General features: G+C 28.0%; 1 protein-coding gene and 1 long non-coding RNA gene across 2 annotated transcripts in view; one reads left to right on the plus strand and one right to left on the minus strand.

The window, feature by feature from the left end:
* LOC129962014 (glutamate receptor ionotropic, kainate 2-like) overlaps window positions 1–19,513 on the plus strand; it is a 220,625-nt gene that overhangs the window by 69,059 nt on the left and 132,053 nt on the right. The window contains exons 2-3 of the mRNA XM_056075680.1: window positions 7,568–7,723; window positions 8,366–8,623. Coding sequence (XP_055931655.1) covers window positions 7,568–7,723; window positions 8,366–8,623 — 414 coding nt within the window. The remainder of the gene's footprint in view (window positions 1–7,567; window positions 7,724–8,365; window positions 8,624–19,513) is intronic.
* LOC129962015 (uncharacterized) overlaps window positions 1–19,513 on the minus strand; it is a 33,199-nt gene that overhangs the window by 5,880 nt on the left and 7,806 nt on the right. The gene's annotated exons all lie outside the window — the stretch shown is intronic.

Genomic DNA, 19,513 nt, shown 5'->3' on the forward strand with positions numbered 1-19,513 from the left:
AACACGAGCGGTCAATACAACTTTGGAAGTGAGTGGGAAATTTATATTTCTGAAAGAGAAAATCGCTCGTTTCTGTATTCTGAGGTTCTGAACTAAAATTATCTTAGGAATGAGAAGATTAAATTAGTACATTTTGTTTTATATTTATATAAAATCGTGAAATTAATATTATTGATTTTGTAGAAAATAGAATCAATCTCGCTTTTAATTCTATTAATATTCAAGAGATAGATGAAGCCTCCGTCACCGTATTTCCACACTAATCAAAATAAACATAGTAATAAATTATCAAGTAATCAATTTCATTGATGGACTATAATATATCCACATGAAATCGGCATGCAATAAACATACAAATGAAATTATTCCATTTAGTTTTACATAAAAATAAACTTCGCATAGCAACGCAGTCAAATTTTCAAACTTGATGTTTCAAATAGTTTCAAGGAAAAAAAAATTGAAATAAACTAGACATGAAATAATAAAAATGAGACGAATTTTTTCCGCACATAAACTAAAGATAAGAATGGTAAAAGATTGGTTTTTAGATATTAATCATCTAATTGTATATTCTGAAATTTAAAAAAAAGGAGCTATAAAAACAAAATTGAAGTTAATAGTTTTTCTGCATTTATCAATACGAAATGCAATTACAGGAGAGGTTGTTTTATTTCAAAAAATTAATTTTTTTTTTGCTTTTTTTTTAATGCAGGAATGAATCTAATGCTTACTCAAAAGTCTATCTTAATTTTATTAATACTATTAGTTAATATTTGAAATTAACCTATTCTCTTCAATAAAATACTTTTTAGGGCCTCGGTGGCTGTGATGAAATCTTGGATATGGCATCAGAGGGTTACAAATTCGAAATCAGATTCCACTGAAGAATTGCCATGTAAGCATATTTAGTGCACTTTAAATATCTCTGGGCTGAACTTCCACCAACTTGCGTATACCAGCCATAAGCCCAGAGTTCAAAATTACAACATCCATTTCAAAAAGCCTAGTGTTTCTTTCAAATGTTACTTTAGTACAGTTTAATTAACTAAACGAAATTATTTTTAAATAATCTCCAGATCAGATGTATGTAATGATGTTTAAAGCTGCTTTCTTAGTAGCAGTTCACATGTTGTAGCTTATTAATTTGGAAATATATTTCAGTATTATAGAATTTTTGATATTGCATGCTTGGAGTGCATTTTGGTTAATTTGAAAAACAATAACCATTAACTTTAAGAGGGCATTTTTATATTTGTAAAAATATAAACATACCCACATTTGATTATATTTATAAACTAAATGACATCGTCTATTATCGATATAAGCTCGACAGTTTTGATGTTGTTCGCATTTGTACCCGATGTTCGAAAGATTCAGTTAAAAAGTTTATAAACTCCAATTTTTATTCGTTTAACATTGGAAGCTTAGTCTTTCCAAATAACAAGCATTTACGGAATGGCTTAAATATTGATTTAATTTTCACGTTTTGCCGCTAACATATGAGAATCGTGATCAGTTTCTCTTTTCAAATTGTCCGATTCTGGCTCGGTCCTTCTTTGCATTTTTTATATGTTATATATTGACGCCCCATTAATTTTTTTAAAAAATAATTCAGGATTGATAAGTATATTTCTTTCAGATGATTGCTAGTTGCTCAGATGATTGCTCTGAAAAACTTCCGTTACTCGAAAAAGTTAATTAAACTGAAAAACTATTCATAATTGGTGCCGCAAGCGGCGAGTCTAAAGGTAGAATGAACAAATAATAATTTTAACTCATTTGATGATCATATGGTGTTAACCGAAGCTTTACTTTTCCGTTTTTGTCACCATTTCACCAATTACAATATAAATACTTGATAAAATTTTTTATTTCAAATAATATTGGCAAATCAAGCCAAAAAGGCATCAAATGATTCATTATCAACCAATCACAAAGCAAATAAAACATAATACTTACATTATTATTTTATATAATAAAAAAGAAATAGTTGATCAATTTATTGATGAAATTTTATAGGCGTTTTATTTGCTGAATATTCTTATAAAGATGGCAGAACGAAATAAAAAAAAAAACTTACAGAATCATACATTTAAAAAAATTAAGTATGATTAAGAATAAAATATACTTTTCAGACTAAATACTATTCAACGCGTCATTGCACCCTTCTTGTCAATCCATATGAGCAACCGCGAGAAATTATCAATCTCATTTAAAGACACGCCTCATTAACAATTGGTAAGATTGCTCACCATTTGAGACAAACTGACGTGAGCATTGATTGGGTTTAAAGCTTTAATGAATTAATCCTGAGAGCCAACGGTCTTAAAATCAGAATAATTTATCTTTCTCAGACCAATTCTTCAAACCATTTATCACACGTCTGAAGAGTTTGTGCACCATTTCGTAAAACGGCAAACACTTCCACCGGGAGATCTGCCTTGAAAGAGTATGTGTCGTGAAACGTGTAAAATATTAAATAATGTGACTCTGCGATCGGGCAGGATTCATGATGTTTTTTGACAGGAGTCAACTTTTGCTTGCTGCTTTTCGCCTCCAGAGACCGCATGGATTCTTTGCAGATTCAATGGAACTCGACAGTTATTCATGACTCTTTCAAAGATTATTTATTTTGTGCGTTATTGGTTGTTTATAGCTTTTGTTTCGAGTGAAGCAAGAGATATTGGAAAAATGCACAAAATGTCGATACAGAAGTAGAATAGTAAATCACTCAAAGTGTAAATAAAAATTTCTGTTTGATCTAAAACTGACTATAACTCCTTTTTTTTTCACCTGTGAAAGTTTCATTAGTTCTGCTCTCAATTTTAAAATAGAAAAAGGCTGCCATCTTAAAAAAAATCAATTCTGTTTACAATCTATTAAAAAATATATTTTTTTTCATTTTATACACTGTTAAACTCAAAGATAAGAAAGCATGTAATTTCAGTTCCTTTAATTTTTTTAAATGCACGAAAAGCCACAATAATCCTAATTAAGAAATGTTGCTTTTTTTAAACCAAAAACCAAAAGAAAACTATTACCAAAAATGGTAAATTAATTTTTCTAATAGCGGTTTGCGAATTTGTAGTAATTTTTTTTAATGCACTTTCATTATTTAGATTATTTTAATTCACGTACTGGTATATCACAGCATGCAAAGAAATAGTCATCAAACCTTTGCATGTTGCTCAGAAGATAAAAATAACTCTGAAGTTAAATCCGAAAACTTTCAAATCTAATCGTAGTAATAATCAATTTTACTTTCAAATTCACTATTCTATTGTAATATTCCATAAAATATTAGTCTCGTTCCATGTTGCTCCTAAGAGAGAATATTCTATCTATTCTATGAAACTGTCTTAGTATAACATCTATTCTGTTCCATGATGGTGTTATTTAAATTAAATATAAACACACAATTTATCATTCTAAACTATTCTTAATTCAGTCACTTAGCAAACTAATTAAAATAAGCAGCAAAAATCCATGTAATTTTTAAGGTTAAAAATTGATTATCTTGTCTTCCGTTTTTACATTTAGTTTTTTATTTTTATTTGTAAAAAAAAGAAGGAAATTCATCAGGATTTAAGAATTAAAATGGCATAAATATTTTTCATAAATAATATTTATTCATAATATATAATTCATAATATATATTTTTCATAAATTTTCAAATAATAATGGGAAAAGAATTTTTCTTGATGTAAATTCTAGCCCGATTGTGCAACTTTGTTTCTTAGGAACGCTTATGACCTTTGGATACGTCAACAATGATCGCAGACCGCCACTACCAAGCAGATTTGAAAGATCTTAGAAAGCAACTTTCACTCTACATTCTCTATAGAGAAAACGTTCCAGAAACACCCCAACCCTTATTTTGTATACGGTTGAGACTATTTTTATATGAAAGTTTATGACCCTTAGATATGTCATTAATAATCGTCCGTCCCCCAGCAATCTTCAGTTTTGAGCGATATTGTAAAATAACATTTCTAGAGGGCTCTTAAATCAGCAGCAGGACTGAGGGCTCCGATATATTTAAATAATTTTTAAAAAACCAAGAAGTCACTTTTTCAGGCACTAAATTTGTAAATTTTGTTTCGTAGATAAGCTCATGCTACTCATATGCATTGTCTATTGTTTCCTATTCTTAGACATTGTCAAATAATGAGACAAATCGAAATATAAAATGCATGCTAAATTTTAATAATTTTAAAAACCACTTTTAAATAAAAATTTCTAACAAGGATGCAATTTTTTTTATAAAGATTATAATAAGTTTTAATAATTATTTAACTTTTCTAACGACTACGTTTAAATAACCTTTTCTGATTCCTTCAAAACTAATGCTAATGTAATTAAAAATTTTCTGTATATAATAACGATTTTAGGTTGTTGCTTTTTCTGTGTATTTTACACGACATATAAATTGGCGTTCGTTTTACAACGTTTAAAGCAATTAAGACAAATGCATTATCATACGACAATTTAAATTATTAATTCATTTTTAACATTTTTCCATTATAAAACAAATTAAAAAGTATGAATTTTTCCAATAAAAATGTGTCGAAGCAGCAATTTTCAAAAAATCTACATGTCTAAATTTACGCATTAAAAAAAATTCTGATTTAAAATATATCAAAAATTACAAAATTACTCATTTTTTCAATGTCAAATTGAAATTTATGTATTCCATAAATAATAATAAAAATCTATAATTTTTGAATAAATATTTTAAAATGCCAAATATGATCAGCATAACAAGGCTCTATAATAAATTTGCAATTTTATCATAAACTTAAACAAATGTATTCCATTAAGTGATTTTAACAGTTTTTACCTCTAGAATATATATTGTTCAAATTCATGAATAATGATGGCTTTGCTCTTATATTTGCATACGCATTAAAGCTGACGTCATTATCTGAAGCTTAGATTTTAATTCATGATAGAATGAAGTGCGATTGCTAAGTATAAATTTTACTAGGTCATAACTAGTTGATTTATTGCCAAAGGTTAAGCAATTACCTTTCAGAAGCTATTACAAGCAAGGTGCTAAATTATATTTTATGATGAGATAGAAATACAGCACTGCATTTCCTGTTATAGAAATCTAATTTATGGTACCTCTTAGAATGCAATAATTTTTTATTACCACTAGCAGTTTTTTTTTTAATTTATGATCATTACTTTCATTCATAATATCCATTAAAAAATCGCATAAGATACTATTCATATTTCATTATTGATAGTCACATGTTTGGATAATGGAACGAAAAAAAACTATGTATTGATTATTTTTATATAACGCAAATAAAACGTACAAGAGAATGAAGAATAAGTATCGTAACTTTTATATTCACAAATGCCCTAATATATTAAAGTTGGAGTTCGCAATCAGTTACATTTGAAGACCTGATTAAAGATTTAAAAATTATTCTGATGATTTTGCATATAAATAAACTAAAAACATTTGAATAGATCGTAATTACATTATTCAATTAAGAGTATGATAAAAACTTCATAAATAATGAAAATTTTTCAATTCAAAAATTTTGATTGGATTTCAGCATATTTTATGAACTATCTAAAAGGAATTACACACCTTGGTAGTATTTTAATTTCTATATAGATTTGAATAATATTAAATTAATAACAATGAAATTCAGTGATATTTTTTATATCGTAATATATATATATATATATATATATATATATATATTCATATTAAAATACAAAATAAAATAGTGATTGAAAATGTGTATCAGTTTATTTCTTTATCATTGTTTCTATTACTCGAGACTTCAGAGTAAATCCAATGTTTAAATTGATTTCTGAAATGCCTGAACTGGACACAACATAATTATGTTGTTTATACAAAATCTGTTATTTTGCCTCAAAATTCCTTGCCTCTCATATTACTTTTCATTTAAAGATTAGGTCATTTCATTCTCTGTGTAGTCTCAAAACAAGTTTTATCGCATTCCCTAACTGCAGGCTCTTCATACAAAGCAGCCCTAAACATGTTGCATGCTTATATGGTCATATTTGCTGTGCGCATATACCATTGTAGTGCCTTAATATGCGAGATATAGTATATCTATATGATTTAACAGCCTCCTTTACAACTCAATGCTTCCAACTAGTGTTCTGCAACGTTTGAGTACGTACCTTTGAAGGAGTTTGCTACGCTAACATGGATCGTTAGACAACCTGCATTTGATAAGGCCCCCTTATTACGCCGATCAATTAGTAATCATCGTACACTACCAATACACTGCATTATCTTTTCAGTTAATTACTCTTCTGTGAAACTTCCAAGTTTATAGGTTAATTATAACTAATGCCATACTGGCAACATACATTTCATAATTATGATGAAGTTTTTATCTTACTGCAGTTAAGAAAGTCATTCAAAAACATAATAGTAATTTTCAAGATTTAATCAAATATTTAATAAATACTTTAATATTTTTCAAAGAATAATCTAAGAAAAAGTACTAAAATTTTAATGTTTAAAATATATGATTAAAATCAAGCAAAATATTTCATTCGATCTGAAATATTCTCATGAATTATATTTATAATGGATGTAATGTCAAATATCCTCTTCCAACATTCCTTTGGATAAAACTTTACAAATTTTGCATTGTGAAAACATAATTTTAAACCATTAAAACCATAGTATTGAGATTATATTTTGTGTAATATTTCAATTTAGCAGTACCTAACTTAAATAAAGAAACTAATATTAATTTTAATTTAATTACCTTACCTCAATAAAAGAAATTAATATTTTTATTACATTTGGTTTGTTTGTTTTGCATATTATCATAAATCGCTTATAATGAAATTTAATTGAAATCACTAAAAGTATGTAGCAAGTCTTGGCAGATAAATGATGTTCAAGCAATGCACTGATTTATTATTACTGTAATAAAATGTTGTTCTACAAAAGTGAGACATTTTTTATATATATTTATGTAATTCACCATTCACTATTCAATGTTCAATATTATCAAAAATATTGATTTGATTTCTAGCCTTTGCAAATTTTGTTATAAGCATTTTCTAATTTTATGCACTATTTTTTACAAACTGAGCTTTTCTAACTTCTGGTATTACAATCTCTCCACGCAATAGCAATTAACTTGATGGATTAGTTACCTCATCAGCTATTTTAAAAATTAAAAAAAAAACTGTCATGAAGTAAACTGTCCCATAGAATTCGAGCTTTCTTTGTCATTAAATGTTATTAATATTGTTATCATAAGTTTATTGATATTGTTTTCTATGGATGCAAAACAATTGTCCTTGCAATTTTTAATATTTCAAATTCAATTTATAATTTTTCAACTAATAAAATTTGGAAATTTAAAAAAAAATTTATAACTCATTGCGAGAAATTTTGAAAAAAATGATACTAGTCACTTATTTATAAGATTAAAAAAATACCGGTTAATTCCACTTACTTGTAATGTAATAGATTTAATTTACACTTATATAAATTTAAAGTAGATAAATACAGTAGGAACACTAAAATGAATTTTACGTTTTTCTATTGCAGTCGGGCTTTTTGACAGTGCTGATACCGAATCTGAGAGGCACATGCGGCATGCAACCGATAAGTTAAACAACAACAAGACAATCTTACCTCGCATGAGACTATCAGCCCACATTGTCAGGATACAACCAAATGACAACTTTCACATAGCCAAAAAAGGTAAGCAAAATACTCAACTTTAGATAGCTAGCAATAACTTTCAAATGCATTTTATATTGATCTTAAAAGTTTTGTCGCATTTTCTCAAAAGTCATCTAAGATTTTACCTAGGTCTACTAAAAATTTGAGAATGTGCATGAAGGTTATGTCAACCTTTTGTAAGACTATCCTCAATCCTGATAATAAGATTAAGAACTAACTGACAATTTAAAAAAATTAAACAATTTAAATATATATATATATATTTTACATTTTGCTACGAATGTGCTTTATTAATTATATATTAAGGTATTTAGAGAGGTTTTGTATAATTCAATTGCTTTCATAGAGGACTAATTAATGTTTTAGCATTTTGAAAATCCACCATTTCTCATGATTACCTACTTCTAGTATACTTTATTCAATTATTCCCTTCATTTACAAATTCAGTATTTCCTATATTTCGAAATATGTTAAAATGCATCACTCCTTCTAGCTAAATTAAGTTTTTAGATATCACACAAGCTCGTCAACATGACAATTAATAATTCTTACCTCAAAGGATAGTAGATAAGAATTTCCATTTAGGTAAAATGCCTTTATTAGAATAAGATGACAAAAAGACAAGCGTTTGATGGCATTGGTCATTCTGTTTCTTTTCAGTGTGCGGCCAAATCGACGTCGGTACCTTGGCAATAGTGGGTCCATATGTTCCGTCCAAACTTCCAGTGGTCCAATCCACCAGCACTACTCTGAATGTCCCCCACCTCAGCACAGCGCCCGCAACTAACAAACAGAGGATGCGCGGTGATTACAGCTTGTATTTATACCCACCAGACAGTGCCTTAAGTAGAGCCTACAGAGATATCATCACGTCAAGAGGATGGAAGTCCTTCACTATCATCTATGATGATCCAAGATGTAAGTATGCTTTCTGTTACTACTGATGAGTTGATCTTCTAAGATTTAATTCTGAAATCTCAACAGAGAATAGTAGTATCTTACAGTATTAGCATTGTCTTGTAAATGCAAGCGTTAAACTAAGACTGGACGCATTTATGGGGCACAGGAATATATGGTGGCAGATGCAATGTAAATCAAAAGAGATGACTGAAATACAGAAACAAAACCAAGAAGATAATTAGACGTTTCTTTTCAGACGTTTATCTTTGTTATTGAAATATTGTTATTCGTCACATTGATCATGCATTTGCCAAAGCTTACACATATTAATTATTCTTAATAATCCAGATACTTCGTCACCCTAACTATCACAACAATGACTTAAGATATTACCCGTATGGAAATTCCACTGAAGAAAAACTATTTCCATTTAATTAAAGTTAATAAAGGACATTTCAAAATATTTTAAGCTTTTTTCTACAGAAGAAACTTTTGATGCAAAGCTTCAAAATGAGGTTCCCTTATTGTAAAAAAAAGGGGGTGGGTCTTTTCCGTATTTTTAATTTCAAATAATTTTCAATTATTTTTATTACTCATTTCAAATAAGATATGCAGGCTAAACAAAAGTACAATATTACTTCACAGGACATTAATAATCCTTTTATGAGAAAAAAATATTACGAAGAAAATTGAAATTTCTTAAAACGAGTTCCTTTATAAAGATTCCAAACATATTCAGATTTTTTTAAATATTTTTTTAACAAAAGTAGAAAATTGGCTATACCTTTGAAATATATTTGAATATATTATATATTTAACTATATATTTGAATTCTTATATTTATATTATTACTTCAGCTATTCTATATATTTATTACTATACTTCATCTATTACTATATATTTGAATTCTTTGGTAATACAATTACATTTCATTGGTTTGAAAATGATACAAGAACAATGAAGAAAAATTTATGTGATATTGAAATTAAAGTTTTTTTTCTATATATTAGTTTAAGGCTAAACGGAACACCATTTTTTGTCGCGATTTTTATATTATTATTTAATGTTACAAAGTTTTTTTTTTTTTTTTACCTTATCGTGTGTTTTATGCAATTAAACTAGTTTGGATACCAGTATTAAAAATTTAAGAATTGCTGCAAGTATTTATGAATCGCTTGTATAATAAATGCTATGGGAAAAAAAGGTATACAATTCCATATTTAACCATATAAAACTGAAGTAATTAATATGCATATCTACAGCGTCGTAGTTACTAAAAGATATAAATTGGAGCATCAACACCAAAATGTGAAAGACGCTCTAAATACTCTGTTCAAAATATTAACGAAATAAAAATCTTTCAACAAACTTTAGAGTAATTTAAGCAAGCATAGTGTAAAATAAATTGTAACCATTTTACAAATTTAGGATCTTTCATTTATGAAATTTTATTTTTACTCTTGAAATCTCTTAAATTTCCTTTTTTTTATCATAAATTTATAGTTTTAAAAGAATTTAATTTTTCAAAAGTATGAGAAGTGTCCATAAAAATGAGTCTTCGTACATTATGCGATTATATCATCTAAATATAAGCTAAAGCATAGATGTATTTTCTTCTTAATGTTTGGTTGCAATTTATTTGAATGGATAATCCGCCAAGAAGTTCATAATTATACTACTCAATAAAACAGAGTACCAAACACTATTCATATATATGGTATTCCATATTGATAATACATCTTTAAAAGGGTATAATTCTTAATATTTATAATTAAAAAAGTTTACATAATCGAACATGAAGAAGGGGGGAAATTCTTTTGTAGAAACCGTGTTTAAACATTTCGTATGTTATTCAAGATACGTTAAGAAGATTAGAAAGTTATTAAGATTTTTAGAAAAGTTAAAATTTTAATAAGAAATAAAACTCATCTTGATAGCATTAAGGTTTGATATGAATACAAAAAATTTAATTTAGAGGCACATTCCTTTGTTTCTTGGTGGAAGTTTAAATCTGTGACCCGACATGAAATTTAATTTAATTCGAGTTCTACTAAAGTGAAAAACAGAAAATGTGTAAAAATATAAATATGAAACTTTGAAAAAAATGCAAATTGAAATTCATTAGAAATTATATAGGGAAGGTTAGCATAGTAAGCTTCAAATGTAATGAACATCTTTCTCAAAAATTATTTTCTACCTGTACGAAATGAGGCATTTTAAGAATTGTTCATTAAAACATTATAATCATAGTTGAAAGATATGGATATATTTTATGATGATGACATCTTTACGTTAATAAGCCAATTAAATTAGCAAAGGAATATCCCATTCAATTTGGAAATATTATGTGACAGGGATAATCCTTTCGATGGAAAAGTTATAAATTAATCAAGTCTTTCTTTTTAAACAATATTGTAGATCTTTCATTTCTCCCTAAGTTCCCATGAATTCCAACATTCATAAGGTAAGTGCTATCCTTATGAATGTTCCCTCTCGTATCAATGTCAGATCAATACAAAGGCAATAAATACTAAACACCACACAGTAATAATTTTAATTTCAATTAACCTTTGGTGCTTTTCTAAAATTGATTAAAATGAAAGTTAAATATTCCGTTAAATAAAACTGAATGTTCTGCCATTAATTATTTGAATAACATAACTGAATTTAAATGAAGCCCATGCTTATAAATAATCTATGAACGCAAGACATCTTTGCTTTTCTATAAGTAAAGAAATCGGTCTATAAATTATTTGAATGATAAATCATTAAATATAAGAAAGAAACATTCAGTATTCGTTGATGAAATTTAATTAATGCGTTTGATAATTTATTTATTTTTTACTTTTTTACAATTAACTGTGTTGCAAAGTACGAAGATAAGGAATACATTAAGAAAAATAAGCACATTTTTTAACATCATACAAGTGCAAAGAATCATTATAAATATTGATTATTACTTCTGATAATTGTAAAGCGTTATAATTATATAATGTCATTAAAATGTAAGATCAACAATATGTTTTAACATTAAATCTAAATGAAGACGACGAAATACGAATAGTTAACATTGAAGTTTCATGCCTTATTGATTCAAGAAAAGTAAAACAGCCTTTATACTCTTAACATATGAAACGTGAAGTTTTGTAAAGGCTTGTTCTTAAATAAATTTGAGTAAAAAGCCTTCCGTCTTGCTTGACTCTGCATTTCCCACATTTTCTCTAAGGTACAAATCATTTGTCCAAGATTCCGTAAGTAAATATACACTTTGAATATGGAGTTACGTTTAATTATTTACCTATTTCGCAATAACGCAAGAATTATTTTTGTCGAAATACTTTGTTTGCAGATATAAACTTTTGAATGAGACCAGAGAGGTGAAGACGCTCTCTGAACTTCCCCTTAGTATTAAGATAAGGACATTTGGTCTGAGGCGACCTGTTCAGTTGACATGAGACTTAACTATATAAGGTGTTCTCGGGATAAAATGAAAGTATAAATCTCATTTATAAAGCTGAAGCTAGGAATTTACTAGAAAACTTCATTTACTGTCAAGGAAATTTTTTGGCTTATATCCTTTAGACTTCTTTCCCTTTCCAAACAAACATAAACCTTGTGTAAGCTTCATAAAAAAATATTTTTAAAATCAGTTTGAAAATTTTTAATCTTTTTACCAATAATGATTTATTATAAACATCTCTTGAAAAATATATGGATTATTTAATCTGTGTTAAATGATCTAATTGGTTTCTGTTGCATGTAAAAGCAATTGTCATCTTTCTGTTAACCAATATCGAATGCCTTTATAATGAAAAAAAACAACAAAAACAATTCGATAAATCCCGTGTATATGATGCAAAATATTTAAGATAATGTATGTAATAATGCATTGCAAAACTGAATTTCATTTATAAATTTGTTAAACAAGATAATATATTCCTCGATATTGTTTAATGTTCTGAATGCTACGCAATAAGAAAAAATATATTATAGAGCATTCTGAACTAACAATGAAAATGAATGATATTATTTTAGAAAAGTAAAACCTGGAGCGTTTTTGTGGGCTACATGAAAGTTAATAACGGAAAGAAAAATTGACTGAGATAGGTCAATAAAGAAATGCTTTATGTTACGTAACAATAGAGTTCAGTGGATAATTTTTGGTAATATAGACATGTACAACTTTATTCTGGTAAAAAAAATTCTATCTAATGAAACTTATTTTCAATCTATCTGCATTTTAAAACTTTCAGAATATTTCTTATAAAAATTCATCAAAGCATGTGTTTGAGATTTTGTATTTATTTGCCAAACAATTAACAGAATGACACTTTCTTGTTCATCGATTCTAACACAATCAATATTCCCTATACAAAATACATGCAAACCCATTATCAGAACATTAAAAAGTCCCATTAAGATTCATTGCGAGAGGGGCTACAATTTAAAGAACACGAATCTTTGCGAAGAGAGGGAAAAAATGTAATTATTGTTTTCCGGAAATATTTATTCTGCCGTAGAGAGCAGATATCTGTTGGAGCTATCTAACAGTTAACCATTTGCATCGATGGAAATACTCATTATCAGGAGAAACCTCACAGAATCCCCGTTAATTAATAAAAGCCACTGCGCGTGACAGCACAGCCATAATTCTGATTAATTAATTTTTAATAATCGTTTTCCACGCATGGAATTCAGAAAGCAGGAAATAAAAATGCATTCAGGCAGAAACAAATATATGGAAAGAGTGAACAGATGGATGAGGGCTTTGAATATTTCAAGTAGTACCAATTACATTATTTTCTAATTTCTTTACAAAATAGTCTAGTTGTTTTAGAATTTTCGAAATGTAAAAGTTAATGGAAATATTTAACAGTTCGTTCATAAGTTATTTGAAGCGAAATTTTTGGGAAAAAGATTGTAAATATAATTCAATAAGGAAGTTGATTAAATATCTTCCATTAATAATATATTGCATTGACTAGTATGTTGCAATATGTAAAGAATAGCTCTTTGGAATGCTAGTCAAATTTGAATTGAATTGGACTAAGAATAGAGAAGAGCTTATGAAACCGTATACAACGCAAATATTTTTGAGTTGTAATAAATAAAGTATGTCAACAAAAATATCACAAAGGAAAGAATGATTTGAATATCTTTTTGGATACGTTTCTGAATGTACTATAATCACATGTTTTATGTTAATCATTTAAAAAAAGCTGAAGAAGAGTATTATCATATTTTCTCAGTTGAAAGGAATTGAATCTGAATAACGTGAACCTCAAAAAAATTCTATATTAACGAACTCGTTTCCAACATAATATATTTGTTTATTCTACTTCAGGGGAAAATCACATATCTATTTGGATTAACTTAATTCTATACCCTCTAGGTCTCGACACTTTCGCCAACAATTAAATTTTAACTATGTCCACAATTTTCTATAATTATATTAATGTTCCTTTTGGGAGCAACACAATAGCTATTTTGAATGGACGCATCTGAGAAGGGCGACACTTGAGTCGGCACATTCTCTCTAAATTCCCGTACTATGACAATGAATGACGTTTGACCCACATCATCAGGTTTAACAGGTATCGAAAGATATTTTCTAGAATCAAGTATCAAAGCTTCGGCTCTCCGGTTTGGAATCATGTGTCTAGTCACTTAACTACGGCATAAACGTGTGCATACAAATCTGTGTGAATTATTACTTGGAAAATAGAAATCATGGGCAGAAAGAATAAAAAAAGAACTATGCTTTGAAGGTGTTACTACGTATTGCAATTTTACTGTTATTCTAGAAAGAAGGCATTTGATCTGAAGACATAGGAAAATTATAATTTATTTTTTAAGTCATTATAATTATCCCTAACGTTTATTTTATGTTATTTCTATGATAGAGTACTAACGTGATAAACGAAAGCTCTTTCTTCATGAAAATGACAGTGGGAACCGCGCAATCACATATGTATTTGAAATGCAAATTATATGCATCAGAACAATTTTCATTTATTAAATCCTTTTTATTTTCTGCATACAAAAAAAGACCATTAAAATGGGCAGTAGTTTCCTAACAGTGTGCGTTTATGCTTATTTAGTTTTGTTTACTTTAATAATATTAACATCCCATTTTAAAGCAACTCTAGAGCTATTTGGGGACGGGCCTCGTAATTTTGAACAGTGGTCTGATGACGAGGACGACACTTGTGCTGGTACACCCTTCTCCAAACTTCCACACCAGTGGAAGGACGTTTGACCCCGACGGATTGAACTTGCTCCAAGCCCGCTTACTTGGCGGTTCGGTGAAATCGGGTCTCGAACCCGAAACCAACCGGTTCTGAGGCCTAGACCTAATCACCAGGCCACCGTAGCCCCGCAAAAATAAATGCTGAAGTGCTAATATGATCAACTAATTATGATCTTGATCTTAATTCACAACTCTGAAAGAAAAAGCTGACGACAAACAGTATGTAATAAATTATCACCCACTAAATAAATATTATTCATACACTTTCAAAATGTATAGACAAAGAAACAGGCTAAATTAGGATTTCTTGTGCATTATATATTTTAATATTAAAATGTCTCCGACGAGTACCCTTTCGGCTCTCCAAGATAATCGTTCTTATCCATTATATCCAAACCTCACGATTCAACGGTGGCTTTTATTGTATTACTTTATCCCTATGAAATTGGGCCGAATCAATTACAACAACCCCTTTCTATATACGACATTGGGTTGAGCCATGTCAATTCAAAATATTTAACAATGTATTAAATGCTACCGTTTTTCGGGCAATGCATGTAATAGCTTGGATGCTGTATAACCCCGTATGGGAAGATTGAGGGCTTGCCTGGTGGTGTCCGATCGTGTCTTGGACCGGCCGTGCAGTCTTTGGGGTAAACTTTGCTTTACCATTCCTGGCGAAATTGGGTCATCGTGTTTGTTTCAGCAGTGCTGACTGATATATTATTTCCCCGTTAGTCCTTTGATACTTTAAAAATGTATTTAGGTGTTTCAGAACGGCCTGAGTATTCAATATTTTCCCAGAATCAAGAATTTTCTAAAAAAAAGTAAAAATGAAATCTATGATCACAAATGTCAAGTTATCATGTAATAACATTTTTTAAGTCATTACTTGTCTTGATTAATAATTTAAACGGTTTGAAACAATCACGAATCTTCTCTAATTTATATAGAATTTTTATGAAAGCAATATTTTTGTAAACACAAACTGCTATTTCCTAATTTCTGAGATCATAAAACAGTTTCATAATGGATTAATCTTAGAACAGGATCTTAAAAGAAAAAAAAAATCCTTCAATGTTTCCCAATTAAAAATAAATGAATATTTCCCCATTGGGGGAAAGAGAAAATACTTTTATCAAGACTTATTAAACGTGAGTGAAGTTTTTTTTTTGAACATATTCTAAAAATTAAATTATTTAATTTCATCCGAAAAAAATTGCATTCCATGAAAATAACAGCTATGATGCCATAGTTCTACGTCAACTTTATAAAAAGCATGCGCTGTCAAAGAAGAATACGTAATTATAGAAGAATACGTAATTATAAAGCAATACTGGCAAAAGTGTCAACGTTTTAAAAACGCATCTGCTTTCAAAGAAGAATATATAATATTATTGCAATACTGGTAAAAGCAGGTAAAAGAAAATATATGCGATTAAAAGATGAAGATGGAAATTACCTTTTATGCTTTATCCATTGCCTACGGGATTTCGAATTTCAATTATTCATTGAGTATGAGAGCTTCAAAACTCCCTAACCAAAACAATATATTCTCACATAATAAAATCCTATATTTCGTTAATTTCTTGACATCTAAATATTTGAAATCATAATTTTTAATAAAATAAGGATAATAAAATAATAAATAATTAAATTATTTAATATTTTTTATTGCTAAATTCCAAAATTTGTTTAAAACTTTTTTACTTACCATAATGTTGGAATATAAAAAAAAAGGATATGGATAGAATGTTCATTCATCCAAAATGAATTATAGTCTTTTTTATAATGTTTAAATAAAACCGATTCGTATATATATATAGTTGATTCACATATTTCTAGACAGTTTTTTTTCTGAAAACACTAAATATGTTTTCTTATTTTAATCCTATATATATATATTACGCCATTATTCAAGAGAAAAAATGGATAATAAAAATAATTCATACTAATAGTATTTTTTTTCCATTTAAAACACCTTTCATCTAAAATTTATAAATAATCAACTTAAAAGCCATCTATTGATCAAAAACATGTTTAAGAAAGAAGTTCGCAAAGCAGCATTTTACTTTGAAGTTGCGGCAAACTTCAGAGTGCTTACAAATAAAAATGTTAATGTTAGAAGAAATTGACACGCATGAGACATCAAAAGCATTAAATTTTTGGAAATAACTTTTGAAAATTAAATGATAGAATTTGTATGAAAAAATTTTTTTAAATAATAAGACACCACAGAAAGTTTTATTTTTTCTGGTCTTATTTCTTCATATTATAGATAATTGGAATTAAAACAACTTTTACTTAATACTTTAATAGGAAATTGTAGAATTTTGTCGAGTAGAAGAAATATATATTAACTTTCCTTGCGATTTCTATTCGCGCATATAAAAGAACTATGCCATTTTCCTTTATTCTTATTCAAAGAATATAAACACTCATTTATTTCATTACAATGGTGCACCTGCACGTCCTATTCTACGCTTTACTATACTTTTAGGAATATAAAAAGTAAAGAGTGCTTTTGTCGCAAATCATTAGCATATTTAAATGATAGCAATAATTGAAATAAAAATATTAAATGAAGTTCTATTTACATTTAAATCGCACATTGTGCCCGTAGAAATGTTAGAGCATTTTCTGTAAACATTAATAAAATGGATTACAAGTGAGTGCATTTATTAAGCTTAAATTGATTTTCAGTTGAAATACAGTGAACATCTAACATGATACATCAAACAAGGATGGCTTTAACTACATGAAATTGCATTGTTAAATGATAAATTCTGAATTTAATTGTGTTAACTTCCTGGACATCATATATGACCAGGAATCGAGGAAAGATTGTCTTTCAGACCCTCGAAACAAAAGCTTTATCATTGTCACTAATTCACTGTAAAATAGAGCATTAACTCTTCCTAAAAAAATCGCCTAATTCAAGAAGGTTGGCTTATTACATAAAACAATTCGATCAAATTATTGAAACATGAATGTTCAGCTTTCAAACCACGGAGTAATGCATTATAAAGCTACATGGTACCTTTTTTTCGAATTTATTTTCTGAGGACAGTAATATTTAATATATGGAAAATATCATAAGTTACTTAAATTGATTTTGACTTATAAAAAGGTCACTTATCTAGCACCTTTATTTTTAAATTGAAATTTTGAAGTTTTAAATTTTTTTATAAAATATTTAATTATAAGTGTTTTTTAATTATGTAAAGCAATTTATATTTATAATAATACCACAGATAAAAGTTAGTATGGAATTTATGATCCGACTCTTTACTAAATTTTATTTTTTTGAAATTTAACTCCCCCCCCAAAAAAAAAAACATTTTAAAAATGTTAACTTTGATATTTTTAAAAATATAGTTAAAACCCTCAGACTCATACTAATTTACATATATGAAAGCATCCAAAAAAATGTCAGGTGTCTATCTCGAACATAAGTAAAGCTTTAAGGAATAGAAAATACATGCATAAAAAAAAAAGCCTAAGAAAAATGCATTTAATGTTTATGAAGTTAAAATCAGAAACTAATTATGCTTTTGGCTCTAGTTTTTTATATGTTGTTTCTCAATATATAATTGCACAAAAAAAAAAATTTGTTATATTATATACTAGCCGCCTTTAGCGACCAGCCGGTTCGCCAATCTTAATGTTCGTTAAAATTTTAATAAATAAATATTTTATGCAATTTCTACTTTAATAGCTTCTTTATCAAAATATTTTAAAACTTCAAATTTTGATTATCATATAATTCATTCAAAATATTATAAAGGCCTTCAGTCATAACGTAATATGTATCTCTCTCATTTTCTATTAGCACCCGTAGAATTTATGCTTTAAATTAAAGTGGAAAGAAATAATCTTCAATAAATATAATATTTTTTACTGAAACAAAGCATTTTTTTTATAATCTGATTACTGAAAATAGAGTCACTCAGCGTTTAAACTTTATGGGCACTAAAGAATATCTTTTTTAATTTATGTAATATCTCAAGAGTTGGTCAACAAAATTTTCTTAGATTCATTATGAGCAGATCGATTCATTAACAATGTTTAAATTTAAATGCATCAAACACTAAGAAAATAAAACAAATCGTTTAAAATAAACGGTTTAAAACAGGTTTTAAAAAAACTACTTAAAAAACGATGTACTTAAAACTATAAGCATATACAAAAAATATATAACTAACATAAATACAATTTACTTACAAAAGCATGCAACTAACCCAAAAACAATTTAAATCATCGATTGATAACGGTTGCCATGGCAACAATCAGAACAGAATGAGCATGCGTGAATTTTCTTCGCCGGTTACGTAACGCAAATACGTGATTTTTTCTACGCCAGTTGGGGTAACGCTATGCGGATTAGAAATTTTTAATTTCCTTTATTCTGTTTTATTTTAATTCAAAAGTACTTCAGAATGAATCTGAAAGATCGATTCATTAACAATGTTTAATTTTAAATGCATCAAACATTAAGAAAATAAACAGAATCGATTGAAATAATCCGCCGAAAAATTTTAACCCTAGCCTCATTACTGTTGGGAGAAAAAAAAACTGAAGCCTTTCTCGTTTGGCGGTGGGGAAAATGGAAGATTTTTTTGGCGGGAAAGTTAGTTTTTAATTAATAATTAAAATTC

This window comes from Argiope bruennichi, chromosome 2, assembly GCF_947563725.1.
Source record: "Argiope bruennichi chromosome 2, qqArgBrue1.1, whole genome shotgun sequence".
NCBI classification, from domain to species: Eukaryota; Metazoa; Arthropoda; class Arachnida; order Araneae; family Araneidae; genus Argiope; species Argiope bruennichi.